The sequence below is a fragment of the Drosophila novamexicana genome, unplaced genomic scaffold (assembly GCF_003285875.2).
Source record: "Drosophila novamexicana strain 15010-1031.04,08,12 unplaced genomic scaffold, DnovRS2.1 tig00000008-arrow-pilon, whole genome shotgun sequence".
NCBI lineage: Eukaryota > Metazoa > Arthropoda > Insecta > Diptera > Drosophilidae > Drosophila > Drosophila novamexicana.
In genome coordinates, this window is record NW_020824765.1 from 436,054 (window position 1) to 449,386 (window position 13,333).

General features: G+C 35.6%; 3 protein-coding genes across 4 annotated transcripts; 1 reads left to right on the forward strand and 2 right to left on the reverse strand.

Moving 5' to 3' along the window:
* Window positions 1-53: 53 nt before the first annotated feature.
* Window positions 54-11,835, forward strand: LOC115769123 (fas apoptotic inhibitory molecule 1). Of its 2 annotated transcripts, none has more exons than XM_030713847.1 (5): window positions 54-123; window positions 9,280-9,431; window positions 9,539-9,604; window positions 10,529-10,828; window positions 10,885-11,835. In XM_030713847.1, exons 2-5 carry the CDS (start codon window positions 9,294-9,296, stop codon window positions 11,074-11,076), a joined length of 696 nt encoding a protein of 231 aa, XP_030569707.1. In that variant the 5' UTR covers window positions 54-123; window positions 9,280-9,293; the 3' UTR covers window positions 11,077-11,835. The 2 variants fall into 2 exon arrangements, with proteins under 2 accessions (XP_030569707.1, XP_030569780.1); XM_030713920.1 differs by lacking the exon at window positions 54-123 and adding an exon at window positions 9,035-9,051.
* LOC115769276 lies at window positions 2,731-3,627 on the reverse strand. Its single transcript, XM_030714030.1, has 2 exons — window positions 3,446-3,627; window positions 2,731-3,382 (listed from the first exon to the last, which is right to left on the reverse strand). Exons 1-2 carry the CDS (start codon window positions 3,495-3,497, stop codon window positions 2,862-2,864), a joined length of 573 nt encoding a protein of 190 aa, XP_030569890.1. The 5' UTR covers window positions 3,498-3,627; the 3' UTR covers window positions 2,731-2,861.
* LOC115769348 lies at window positions 3,777-4,578 on the reverse strand. Its single transcript, XM_030714157.1, has 2 exons — window positions 4,477-4,578; window positions 3,777-4,416 (listed from the first exon to the last, which is right to left on the reverse strand). The coding sequence occupies exons 1-2, from the start codon at window positions 4,511-4,513 to the stop codon at window positions 3,887-3,889; spliced, it is 567 nt and encodes a 188-aa protein (XP_030570017.1). The 5' UTR covers window positions 4,514-4,578; the 3' UTR covers window positions 3,777-3,886.
* Window positions 11,836-13,333: the final 1,498 nt, after the last annotated feature.

Consider the following 13,333-nt stretch of genomic DNA (forward strand, 5'->3'; position numbering starts at 1 on the left):
GCCTTAAACTTGTAATAATAACAGTTGCAGACGAAATAGCATAACCAGCTTCCAGTTGATGCATTTCATTTAGTTAGAATCTATTTCAACTGCCATTTACGATATTTAGCAGAAGCAAAAGTGGTGAGTCCATTAAAATTGTATTCTATTTACTTTGGTTGAAAACACATTCTTCATTTTATGCGAAAAGAAATTATTTTAGGTATTCGAACTTCTGAGCTAACAAACTAAACGACTTTGAAACTATTCTATAGATTGTTACTTGAACACACACGACTGTATTAAAATATGTTTCTTATGTATTTGATTAGCAATAACTAGGTTTTCAGTTTGAAGTTGTTAAAACGTGAACCAGTATTTGATTGGTATTCAAAATGAAGCAATATTATTTTTTCTGTATTAAAAGTTCTACATTTTATTATAACTCTTGAAAGCATTAAACATAATTATTTGTATAAAATTAGTATAGTCTATAACTGGATAGTAGACTTCAATTAACATACACTTATTATATATTTATTTGAAGAAGTATGATGAAAACATATTGAATAAGAAACGATTGCTTTTAGTTTAATATTAATCTCAAAGTGGGCCCTTATTTTTGGCCGCCAGTGTAATTCATAGCAAACATACAGAAAATATAATAAATAGTGCAATTAGCGTTGATTATACGTACATACAATTAAAAGTACCATATAGACAGCATTTACAAAACAACCACATATATACACATTTATATGTGCCTAGATATACATATAAGTATATACAATATTTACAAATAGCGCCTATTTTACGCCCAGCGTTGTTCAAATTTGTTCCAAATTGAAATGATTATGTGCTTAGATTAAGGTTAAACAAAGATATTAGCTGTTTATGTTAGTTGTTATGGTGCAGCAATATAAATTCTATATGAACATGAAGATATGCATTCTATATATTTATTGTCAATATCAATCATTTTTCTATAAAAAAAAATTGTTAAATTTCGATACCATTGGCGTTGTGAACAGTATTATTTTTTAGCTGATTAACATTTGAATATTATGCTAAAGTTTAGCATTTCAATATCTAATAGATCCAAACATTAAAACACAACCACAAATACTGAGAAATACAGCTAGCATAAGATCGCACGTTAAATGAAAATTCATTTTGTTTATACGCGCTACAACAAATCACCCAAACAAATGCAAACAAAAATCAATAATTAAATAAACACAACAATTTTTCACTTAAGCTTGTCTTTTACCTTTTCCCATTGTCATCTTTCAGATAAATAACAGCTGAGCTCCTTTGATTAATGTCCTTTTTGTATTCTTCCTGTTGGCAGGGAATTATCCACGGAAATTAATTGTCGCCAAAGACAAGCAAATAGTTAGGCTTTAAAGAAAGCAATTTCACATATGTGCATAGTATGACATATTTTGTAGATTGGAATTAAAATATGTGAGCACTGAAATGCATTAATGCATTTGATTAGGGGATCAAGTAGTTTATTAAAATTAATCAGCAATATTATTTTTATTACACTTACATCAATTTAGATTATTTTGTACATATTCCTTGTGTAAATTAAACAAGTAGGCAAATATTCGGTCACTTTCAGCATTGCAGGCCCTATAAACCATACAATCAACAAAGTAATTCTCGCTATGATAGTGTCTAGTATTATATACTGTTTTAATAGGAGCTGTTATCTCATACTTTGATATCCAACGTTCCGCCTTCAGCAATTTTCTGATTTCGCGCATTGTTGCGCTTGCACTAAATGTGTTGCAATACATTTTATAATGACTTGGCACTATTGGAGGTCGATGACAGTAAAACTGATATCTTACGGTTCGATTTCCCTCTTTAATGGGTCTCACACCACACCATTCCGTTGCAGAAGAATCGGCTGTGGGTATTCGAGTTCCCATTAAGAGTAGACTCAAATAGTTCGTGCAGTCGGCAAGAAAAGTATTCCTGTCATATTCAAAAGCAGATTTTCTTCCGTTTCGAGTTTCTTTGCGACCTCCAATGGCCAAAACTTTTGTGTTTAATGTCAATGTGGCCACTGCTGCAAATAATTAAAATTTAAATTTTAGTTCAATATTTTGTTTGTTTCATCTTACTTGTATCTGTTTCTGCATTATCTTTATCCATAATTGCTTCGGTTTCTTTCATTATTATTAAAGTATGGATTGACTACTTGTTTGCTTGTCGCGATCTTTGGGAGTGGTATCTGCCTCTTGTTTGCGCTGCATTTGTACACTGAACATAACGAAATACTACTAATTTCACAACAAATTTACTAAAAAGCTCAGCGAAAGCTTAGAGATACTTTATAACTTTTCAAGAACTTCTTTTCGTCCTTTTTTGAAATTATTTTGGACTACCAACCCGATTAGTTGGTTAAAAAACAGCTAAATTTCCCGCTACGATGCTAAAAATAAAACGAAACAGTGAGGTATATACGTTGCCCTTCTATCCGATTCTCAAGAATTCAAGTTAGTCACTTTTTCGTACATTGATTTTTATTTACATATTAGCAAATTGTTTGTTTGTTTATTTGCACATATATATGTTTGTGTGTGTATGTGGCTATTTAGGCACAGATGTATTTGTTACAGCCATCCTTTAGTTTTTTAATGCTTTTGTTGTTACATATTAATATTATTTTACGATTGTAGTACAATATATACAATGATAATATCAAATAAAAGGCCAGAATCTATAAGATATACTTTAATATATATTAAGGCTTTGTTTCTTAAATAAATAACTTATACATATTAATATCACATTTAAAAGCTAATGAACATATTACAACTTTAGCAATTAACCTTATAATTTTTGAAAAAAAAGAACAAGCAATTTTCTCACATTGCTAACTTTTTCTTAAGATGTTCTTTGTGTAAATAATACACAAACTGAAAAATTCTGTACCTTTCAGCGTCAAGGGCCTCAGCAAATATTTGATCAACCTTGGATCTATAGCCCTTATAGCAGGTTTCGTTAACAGGCATTTCTAAAACATACTTTGACGTCCACTTTTCTTGCTGCAGTCGCTTTCTCATATCGTGCAATACTGCCTCGGCATTAACTGTCTGGCCATACATCATGTAACCACTATCCCTACCTCTGGGATGGCAATAGAATTGAAAGTGTTTTACTTGATTATCCTCCTCGATTCTTTTCATTTCAAGAAGTTGGATCATAGACCAATTCATGGCCACTTCTTTGGGCGTACGAGTTCCCATTAGAAGAAGTCCAAAATGCTTCTTGCAGTTGTCAAGAAAAACATTCATGTCAAACTTGACCACCTGTTTTTTTTTAGACCTGTAGTGTGGCCTCCGATTACCAATGGACAATACCTTGACTTCTGAGCTCAATGTCACAGCTGGAAATATGAGGAGTAAAATTATCAAACACGTATTTGCCGGCATGGAAAGCTGTATCTTACTTGTATCGCTTTTTACATTATCGTGTTTTGCAGTTGTTTCCGATTGTATCATTTTATTGCTCTATTAAAATGTTTCAGTTCTACAGAAGACGAACTATTTGCTTGACTTTAACTTTTTGATTGGCAAAGCTTTCAAGATGAGGCTACTTTTTTATGCAGCACTACGCGAAATACTCATAACAATTTCACAACTCTGCCAAAAGCTTTTTAAAAAACAATTGAGGTAACGCCATTCTCTGTTTACATTTCTATCAGCTGTTCTTCCATATGTTCCTCCATATGTTGCTCAAATGAAAAGCTAATTGTGATTTTTTCAATTATCTTATATTATTATCTTATTTATTTATATACATAGGTATTGCCATACTGCAAGCCATAAGAAGGCAGCGCCATCACTGCTCTTTTTAAATATGCATATTACAGGGTATGCTAAATTAGTAATTACTTGCGATTAGACTCTCTGTGTGAATACTGTAAATATTGCACGAATTTAAAAATCCTCATCATTTCCACATCAAGGGCCTCTGAAACAACCTCTTGAATGTATTGATCGGAGCCGTAGTATTTTTTGCCAACAATTTTTGTTTTCAGAGGCGTTTCTATGACATTTTTTGATATCCACTTTTCTTCCTTCAGCCGTTTTCGCAGCAGAGCCATAACTTCCATTGGGTTAAAAGTGGGGCCAGATATAAACGTGCCTCTTGGATAACTGTTACCTTTCTGGCAAGAAAAGTGATAGCGCCTGGGTTGGTTATCTTCCTTAATGCTCGCCGCAGTAAATCTTTCCACCAAATCCCAATCTTCGACAACTTCTATAGTTTTTCGACTACCAGTTAATAGCAGACACAAATGCTTTCTAAAATCTTCTTGAAAATTATTCGCGTTGTATTTGAATGAAGGCGGCTTCTTCGTGGAGCATTCCTCACCTCCGATCGCCAATACTTTTGCCTTACGCGTGATTGTAGCGACTTCTGGAAATACATAAGCATTTTAGAAACATTCAATACTGTTTTTCTTTTATTTTAAATTACCCGTTTCTTTTTCCGTTTCTGTATTAAACTCTTCCATTTTTTATATTTGCTTGTTTACTTATGCGATGCCTACAGACCCAGCACAGCTGACAAACTGACTATTTTGCGATTGGCAAAAAGCTCTGACGAAATCCCATTCATTTCACAAAAAAGCTCGGCAAAAGCTTAAGTTGTAAGCTCTGCTTCTGTTTACGTCTTGCTCAGCAGTTGTCTCAATCATACCGGCACAAGCACATACATATACATACACAAAAGTGCCTGATCTGAAGCTATGTATGTATGTAAGTCGAAGACAGAAATACAATGGAGCAATTCTAGTAGACCTTTAAGCTACTAATAGATGCTCAATATATTGCTTAGTTTACGTAGTCGATATTTGTAGGCCTTACCATACATGTTTTCCAATTACACGAGATCAAAAAAAAGCTCTTAGCTAAAATGAAGAATACAAAATACTTTATTAAAGAAATTGGAATTAAAATAAAAGAAACTATTTACAATACTGCAAAGCAGAGTAAAGGCAGCGCCTGCACTACCTAAAAGTTCAGCTTCGTGCTATTATATTTACAGATTTTTACGTATTTTACGGGGTATGCTCGAAAACTAAAACTAATTATTTGTGAATAGATTCTCTGTGTAAGTATTGCAAGAATTTAAAGAGCTTTACCCCTTCAGCATCAAAGGCATCCGAAACGATTCCTTGAATGTATTGATCGGAGCTGTAGAATGGGTCTTGGGGACGACTAACTTTTGTTTTCAGAGGTGTTTCTATGACATTCGTTGATATCCAATTTTCCGCTTTCAGTCGATTCTTTACTATATTCAGAACTCCCACTGCATTAAAAACGGGCCCAGAAATAATCTCCCCAGTGGAATAACTGTTACCGCGCCCACAAAAAAAAATGATAGCGCCTGGGTTGGTTATCTTCCTTAATGCTCGCCGCTCCAAATCTTTCCACCAAGTCCCAATCTTTGACAACGTGGATTGGTCTTGGATTTCCCGTTAATAAAAGACACAAGCGTTTTATTAGATCTTCCCGATAAAAGTTCATGTTGTCTTTTGCTGGCAGCTGCTTGTTCTTTGGGTATTCTTCATCCCCGTCTCCAATAGCCAACACTTTTGTCTTGGACGTGATTGTGGCGACTTCTAGAAATTCGTAAATAATGCAAAAATCTAAAATATTTGTTTGCTTAATTAAAATGCTGAATGTACCTTCCTCCTTTTTGTCCATGTTTTTCTTTGTTTACTTGTTTTTGCAGTACGAAAGTTACAGATCCAATACAGCTAACTAACTAAAGACGAACGCTGTGATTGGCAAAAAGCTCTTTCGATTGCGCCACCTTATAACGAATATTTTGGACCAAAAGCTCCCTGAAAGCTTTAAGCTGCGTATGTTTTCATTTTTGTTTACGTACTCATTGTATTTCGGCTAAAATGCAAATACAATCGTGAAGCTTTTCGTGAGTTTCAATGAGTCAGTTCGACAGTTTAGACTGTCAGCTGTTTTTTCACTTAAGTGTCGCATCTGAAGTTTATTGAAAGAGAGAACCAACAAACAATGGCAATTGTAACAGAAACCAATCAAAAAGTTGAGTCACTGCCAGCCAAACCAGAGGTCTTGGCTATAGGCGATCCACAAGAGTATTCCTTCATGAAAACAAATCCACCGCAACGTGATCGAACTAAATTTCACGCAGACTGTAAAAGACGTTTGGCGGAACTTGTCTTGGGTAATGCCGCAGATACAAGGAGTGATGAGCGCTCTGTGGATTCCTTCGGAGCCGAGAGTATTCTGATCAACAATGGAACACGACATATTTACTTCCAGTGCAACCAACCCGTCAACGGGTGCATGTTTTGGATGCGCACATATGATTCCGAGTCCCTGTTGCGGACGGTCAAACAGAAACTAAGCAAGGAAAACTGGATTTCGGAGAATACAATGGAAATATCCTTGAAATCGAAGCATAACAATAGCCAGGAATTCAGTAGAATCGAGAGTCGTATTTACAGAATAGTCTCCGATTACCTCTCGGAACAGGATGCGCGTATACTTCAATTTCTGTGCTGCATGCAGAAACAGCACAGGAAATAAGAATAATAATAAATTGTCAGAGTCTAGACTATGCCGGGAACTAGCAAATTACTTAGAAGTATGAAATAAAAGTTATTAATTTAAGTAAAAATATATATTCAGTTTATATTTGTGTTTTAAATTTCACCAAAGACAACAAACTAGTAAAATTAATCTACCGGAGTGTGTGTCATATTGTCGAAAGCTATACGCTGATTTGGTATAGTATTTTTTGCAAATATATAAAAAATTTGATTTCAGCCAGATATTACAACTAAGCTTTTTGAGAGTTTCGATGATTAATCAGTTCACATTGTACCCCATTTGGGTAAGATCGTAGGAGCTTCTCTGTGAACAGGGAGAATGTAAATTTAACCCGCTCAGGATAAAGGAAGAACTAATTTCCTATCTGTTCACTCCAAATGCATGTAAGTCTTCATGCTAAACTTAGAGTAGACTTCGATATACTCTTTCTTAATGGCCTAAATAGGCTGAGCTAGGTTTCGCTAGTGCACTTTATAAAACCCAACCATGACTCTTGCCTCGCATTAAATATTCTTTACCTTTAATTCATATAACGTAATTAGTTGCGTGCTGCAGTAAACAATTTTGTTTAGGAATTTAAATTGTTTTGTTCAAAAGGAATATTAAAGAACATCCATTATTATTTGATTTAATAATTACACTGAAAAGCACATTCAAGGCAGACAGACGCTTTAAGTTGCTGCCATGAGGATTGCCAGTTGCCAGTTGGAGGCCTTGTCCTTGTCATGTTTCGCTTTGTTATCTCCATGGACTCTTTCGTTGTTGTTATTGTTGTTGTTGTTGCTGATATTGCTGGCAACAACTACAGTGTCTACAACAAAACTACATACAGCGACTGTAAGCGGTTTGAAACGGCGCTTTCCCATTGACCTTCGCGTGTGGAAAATTCTGTCTTTTTTTTGTTGTTATTTTCACTTGTTTTTCATATGATGTGCCTGCAGCTCCGCTGTGTGGCGAAAACATTTATCAATACTTGTTTTTTTTTTCGCCAAATCGAAATACACAACTAACACAAACTGTCACACTATCCATTCATCCATCTATCTATTTATCTATCCATCTAAATATCCGTGCATCTATCTAGCTATCACTACCGAACCCCTTCCCGGCTGCCCTTGGCGCGGGTCATTAGCATTTTTGGCGTGTATTTATGGCCGCAAAATATTACGCCATAAACATGACAGCCAAACAAAATGCGACAAATTTGCGACGCCCCCAAAAAGCAAGAGGGGATGAAGTTCAGCAGGCGTATGTTGCTTGCCTCGAGTTGGCAACAAATTTATGCCACACCACCGCGGGCAATATAATTGTCACATTTATATGTAGAAAGAGGGGTGTGGCGGGGAGAGAGGGAGCGCACAGCCAATTGATATGAGCAGCCGAAAAGTGTTGTCTTACGCTCAATTTGAGGCAGGGCTCAAGGCAGCGAGCGTTTCAATTGCAATGCATTAGAAAATGTGCCTGATTATGCACGACTGCGAAATACCCTGCGGGTACATCAATTTTAATTACTCTACGAAGAGTCACGTTTCCTAACTATATGGAAAAAACAAATTGTAAGATGATATTTTAAAATAAATTAATCTAACTTAGTGGGCAAAAGTAAACGAAAAAGGTTGATTCTATCGCAAATGTATCTTCAAGGCGGAATAAATATTGCCTTTTAAGCAGGGTAGCGCAACGTTTCCCTCTTTCCATTGTTCACTGTCGTTCAAATGTGCTCTTGCTTGTTTCCCGTGGACAGCAGAGCCCGAAACTTATCTCGCGCAATAAAAGATGTTTGTAGGGTATCGTAAAACTCGCTTTATTTCACGGATTAATTCATTTTGATGGTGACTACAACTGATTGATGGTTGCGAGTATTTTATTGACTACTTCAGCTGCCCTATTGCCGAAGGAGCTGCTTAAGTCTACAGTTTCTTAAGAAGCCAACACAAATGGGTATTGTTGCAAAGCGCTTGATATAGTTACGCTACCCGCTTGGCTAATGCCATAATTATTGCATACTTGGCGGCGCTTGGGGCTGCTCAAAAAGTAAAGTTTATTTTTATGCTCAACGACGACGGCGTCGGCGACATGTGTGCAAATGTTAACACACAGCAAACACACACTAGCACACACACACGCACACACTCACGCAGAAAAGTGCTGAGCTGTGGGGCTTAAGCTCACACACACACACGCACAGGCGCACACACTCAGGCACACGCACACTCAAAGCGAAACAAATCAACTCGGTTTTTGGCGCCATGCGGCGCGCTCCGGCTACGGCTTTGGCTTTGGCTCCGGCGCTGGCTGTGCACTTTTTCTAGCCACAACAGAAAGAGCCATCGACAACGCAACTCGACCAGAAACAGTCCAGACCCGGGGCCAACAACTACTACACAAATTTTCTTCAGTTCTTTGTGGCATTATTGTGTGTTGTTTAGTGTGCCATTGACGCTGAATGCTGACGGTTCGCGCTGCCGCATAAAATATAATAATAATAATACTAACAAAAACAGAGCATAACTAATTGGGCAAACTAACAGGAAATGTGTTAATAAAGCCCTGCAATTAGTTAGCTTTTAATTGAAAGTGCATTCGTGTTGTTGCCAAACTTTGTTGCATTGTGTAACCAGCTCTAGTTGCTTGCATTTTTAATGCAATAACTAAATGATTATTAACTGAAATCGATTTTCAGTGCCCGGCCCGGCTATGTCGTTTCTGTCGCCAACGCTGCGCATGGAGAATCTGTCAACAGTGCCCATCATGAGTCTGGACCATGTGCCCGAGGCACAGCGCTACAACAAAGAGAACATCGTCGCCCAATGGTGTGCGCCCATCAATGGCAAGGTTCACTTCATTTCCATTCTGAATAGCCTCATTTTGCCCTATCTCTAACGCCACGTTGACTATCATTTAATTAACTTTCGGCTCTGTGTTCTTTCAAATGCGCCCAGATGTACCGCATCGAACTGGAGCACGGCACCACAAGTGGACGCCGCATGATCTGGGTCAATGGTCGGGTAAGTGGTGAATGCACTTTCAAAGCACACCCCAATAACAGCGCAATTAGTCATACAAGCACCACAAACAAGTTTATGTATTAGGCACAGGGGAATATTCTTTATAGTCAATGCTAGAAAGACTGTGTTACATTAACTGTGTATTGCAGGCATAATACAACTTTATTACTTTCCATATATATGAAACTCTTTTTCCGGACTTTCTCACTTTACCTGATTCCACTCACAAGTGTGGAAAATTTATTGATTTGAAAAATTTAATTTTACAGGAGCACTTTTACTTGATTTTTGTACTCTTGTAGAGGGTATAATAATTTTGGGCAGCGCTTAGGCTTACAAGTCGTTGACCCTATAAAGCTTATGTAATCCTGATCACTTTAAACATCCAAGTTGTCATCATGTCCGTCTCTGTTAGCTAGTCTTTCAATTTAAGAGATATTTTCATAAAACTTTGTCTCCCTTTTTATATACTTTATGCAAAATTGACAGTTGTATTATGTTTTTTATATTCTTTAAAATTAATTGGCGCTAGAAACATTACCCATCAAATCTTTGACCACCATTTCCACCAAAGAGGGATAGCTACTCCAATATGTTTGAGACATTTCTCAAATGAATTTGAACAAAGAGCTTTGATAATGAGTTTTCGGGGTGAATTCCGAGGCCCCGTCTTAGCGACTACCTACGGGTCATAAGGTATCTAGACTACAAGGCTTCCTAACTCTTAGAGTTTGGATTGTGCTTTGATCACCAATCAGTCAGTCAGTTAATCAGTTAGTCAGTCAGGACAAACAGTTTTATATACAGACATGTGTGCAAACTATATTACCTTCAGAAAACCAGTTTGGTTCTGGCTTGATGAAATAAATTGAAACTTTTCTGGAATATACTACCCCAATTTATGGCGTTATTTGATTTTTGCAGGAGGTGTTGCGACGAGACTGGATGTTTAAGTTGGTTGGCGAGGATACGTTTGAAATCGATCAGGCGCGGTGCATTATTCGCGTGGATCCCGCGCCCGGCTTCAAATATGAATACTCGCTGTACATTGATGGCAAGCCGCACGCTCAGTATGCCGAGGAGCTGACACGCCTATATCGCCTCTGGCTCTGCACATGCGGCACGGAGCAGGCTGGGGCAACGGATGCGTCCCAGGAGTACCGCATCATGCTCAAGCTGGACACGCTCAGCTTGTATGTAAACGATGAGCTACGCGAGGAGATGGTATGTGCCGACCGGATGCCAAGCCTGGCCATCAATCATGCCTACCTTATTTTTAGGCCGTTTTTGTGCACGGCGGCACGGATACGAGCTTTGTGCTGCAGGACACACAATTTGTATTACAGGCACGCTCAAGCGGCAACAAACACGACGGCATCGTGCACACCCTGCTCGTTAACGGCGTGCCTGTGCCGGAAGCAAAGATACAGCAAATCATGCAGGAACCCGTCTCCATACTACAAACTAACTAAATCTAGCTAAGACAAAGGGCTTCACATTTGCATCTGTTCATTAATTCCTTGTGTTTTCGTCAACTTAGATTCATACTAAATCGGTTTCAGTAGTAAATAATGGGATTACTGATGCCGTTGTCTATAGAAATCTATCCAATGTTTAGGAAAGTGCAATGCATAACCATGTAGAGATATGTTAATTATATGGAACCAAACTTTATTGCAGACTATACATATGTTTGAATTGGTTGGATTGGACCAATATAAGTATCTTATAGCTGAGTTGGGAGCGATCGATCAACAATTAAGTTGTATTATGAACAGCTTTTTATAATTTTCACTATGTTCCTTATATCTGAGCAAAGTCCTATCAAAAATGAACTGCTATAACATATATGTCTAGTGCAAGAATTGGTTAATAAATAAATTGTTATAAGACAGAATATTCTATTCTCTTACGATATCTGCAAAACTGTATCAAATCAAACTACGATATCTACAAGGATATTTTAACCTTAGCATTCCTTTGTTAACTTTTTTAGTTGACATTACAAATATGCCAGACCCACGTCCATAATGAACTAAATATTGGTTAAAGTTTTACTTACACAATAGTTTATTCGTTTGTTTATATGCATAATTGTAACGCAAATTGTTTACGTTCTCAATTTCATTTGACATTTTGCTAGCATTCAAAGTACTTGAAGTGCATTTAGTATAAAAAAGGAAAAACACAAAAAACAAAAATTGATTAGAAACAGCACTTGAAAAAAGAAACATACAAATACATTGGTCAACTAAACAAATATATTTAAGTTAAATACTTGAAGAAAAAATATATGTGGTATAAATATATATTTGCCTAAAAAGTTTTGCCGTCTACAATTGATTTTGTTATGTTTTATAAACTTTAGGAAAATTCCTCTTACATTAAAAACCATTTTCATGAATTTATTGCTGTCACTACGTTTTTTACAATTAAAAGGTGCATACTTAATTTGTTCAGTGTTCATCGTCTGCTTGTTACGTAGGTATGTATGTATGTATGTATGTAAATGATGTACTATGTTAGGCTTTAATTGATTGCTTGCTATTATTTTCGTTTAATCAAAATATGTTGTTAGAATTTGTATTTGCGTTTAATAATTTTAAATTGCTTTGCGTGTTGTCACTTTGAATACATTAACAATTAACTACTTATTTTTTTTTGTTTTGTTTTATTTATCATATACGATTCATTTCAATAATTTGTAGATAATTAAAAAGACAATTTTGTAAATTTTCGTTAAAGTTAAAGCAACACAATGATATTTTTTGTTTTAATACTAATTTAATTCTGTTTTGTTTGTTGAATTACTTTTGTTTTATAATATGTCTACTCGTGGGTTATAAAACATAATTTACACGTTTTTATTTAATATGTATTTATATACTTCTTTTTTAAAAAAAAACTCACGCAGTGCAAGAAATTGGAACAATTTTCTAGGGAACACATAACAAATTCGTGTTTCGAAAATGATTCAATATTCAGATCGTTCACAACGAGCAATAAAATGGGACAGTGATAAAAATAATAAATTTATTGCTTGCTGAAAATCTCATACTTATACGTATTTTACAAAAATTTAACAACAATTTCGTATAGTAAGTACAATGTGGAATGTGTTTCTAATACTTAACAAAACAAAAAAATTGCCAGTAGACGGATGTTTCTTCTTTTTTTTTTACGATATTGTGTAAATTTAATAATACAGAAAATACAATAAATTATCGATTGCTTATAAATATATATATGTATATTTATTTTAGAGCGATTCTCAATGTTTGTTCGTGTCATCAAATGTTGATGCTTTTTTTTTTTGATAATTTTGCCAGTTCAATTAGGTCTATACTTTAAAGGATTTTCTGTTTACACACACTTGTATCAATTTGTTGTTGTTGCTTTTAAAAACCGTTCTGCTCACTAACACTAACACACATACATTTTACATAATAATTACGCGCTTAAATATAATAGATTGATTTTGCATTCCTTTTTTTTTTTTTTTTAAATAGTGTATCTATATTTTTTAACTTTTTTTCTTTTGTTTGTTGTAAAATTAAATGTTTTGCTTTTAAATATTTAAAAATTATATGTTTATATATATTTTGTTTAGATGCTAAAAATGTTGCTGCATTCTTTTTAGGTGAATTTGCTGAAAAGTCTTGCATTGAGTTATGAAATTGTTTGTTGCTGTTGTGTGTTTGTTATTGTTGTTGTTGTTGTTGCATGCAT

Coding starts and splice junctions, on each gene's coding strand:
- LOC115769276 (XM_030714030.1), bottom strand. CDS start 3,497: ATGATACAATCGGAAACAACTGCAAAACACGATAATGTAAAAAGCGAT. Junction 3,383..3,445: donor TAATGTAAAAAGCGATACAA/GTAAGATACAGC, acceptor TCATATTTCCAG/CTGTGACATTGAGCTCAGAA.
- LOC115769348 (XM_030714157.1), bottom strand. CDS start 4,513: ATGGAAGAGTTTAATACAGAAACGGAAAAAGAAACGG. Junction 4,417..4,476: donor AGAAACGGAAAAAGAAACGG/GTAATTTAAAAT, acceptor ATGTATTTCCAG/AAGTCGCTACAATCACGCGT.
- LOC115769123 (XM_030713847.1), top strand. CDS start 9,294: ATGTCGTTTCTGTCGCCAACGCTGCGCATGGAGAATCTGTCAACAGTG. Junction 9,432..9,538: donor GTGCGCCCATCAATGGCAAG/GTTCACTTCATT, acceptor AAATGCGCCCAG/ATGTACCGCATCGAACTGGA. Junction 9,605..10,528: donor TGATCTGGGTCAATGGTCGG/GTAAGTGGTGAA, acceptor TGATTTTTGCAG/GAGGTGTTGCGACGAGACTG.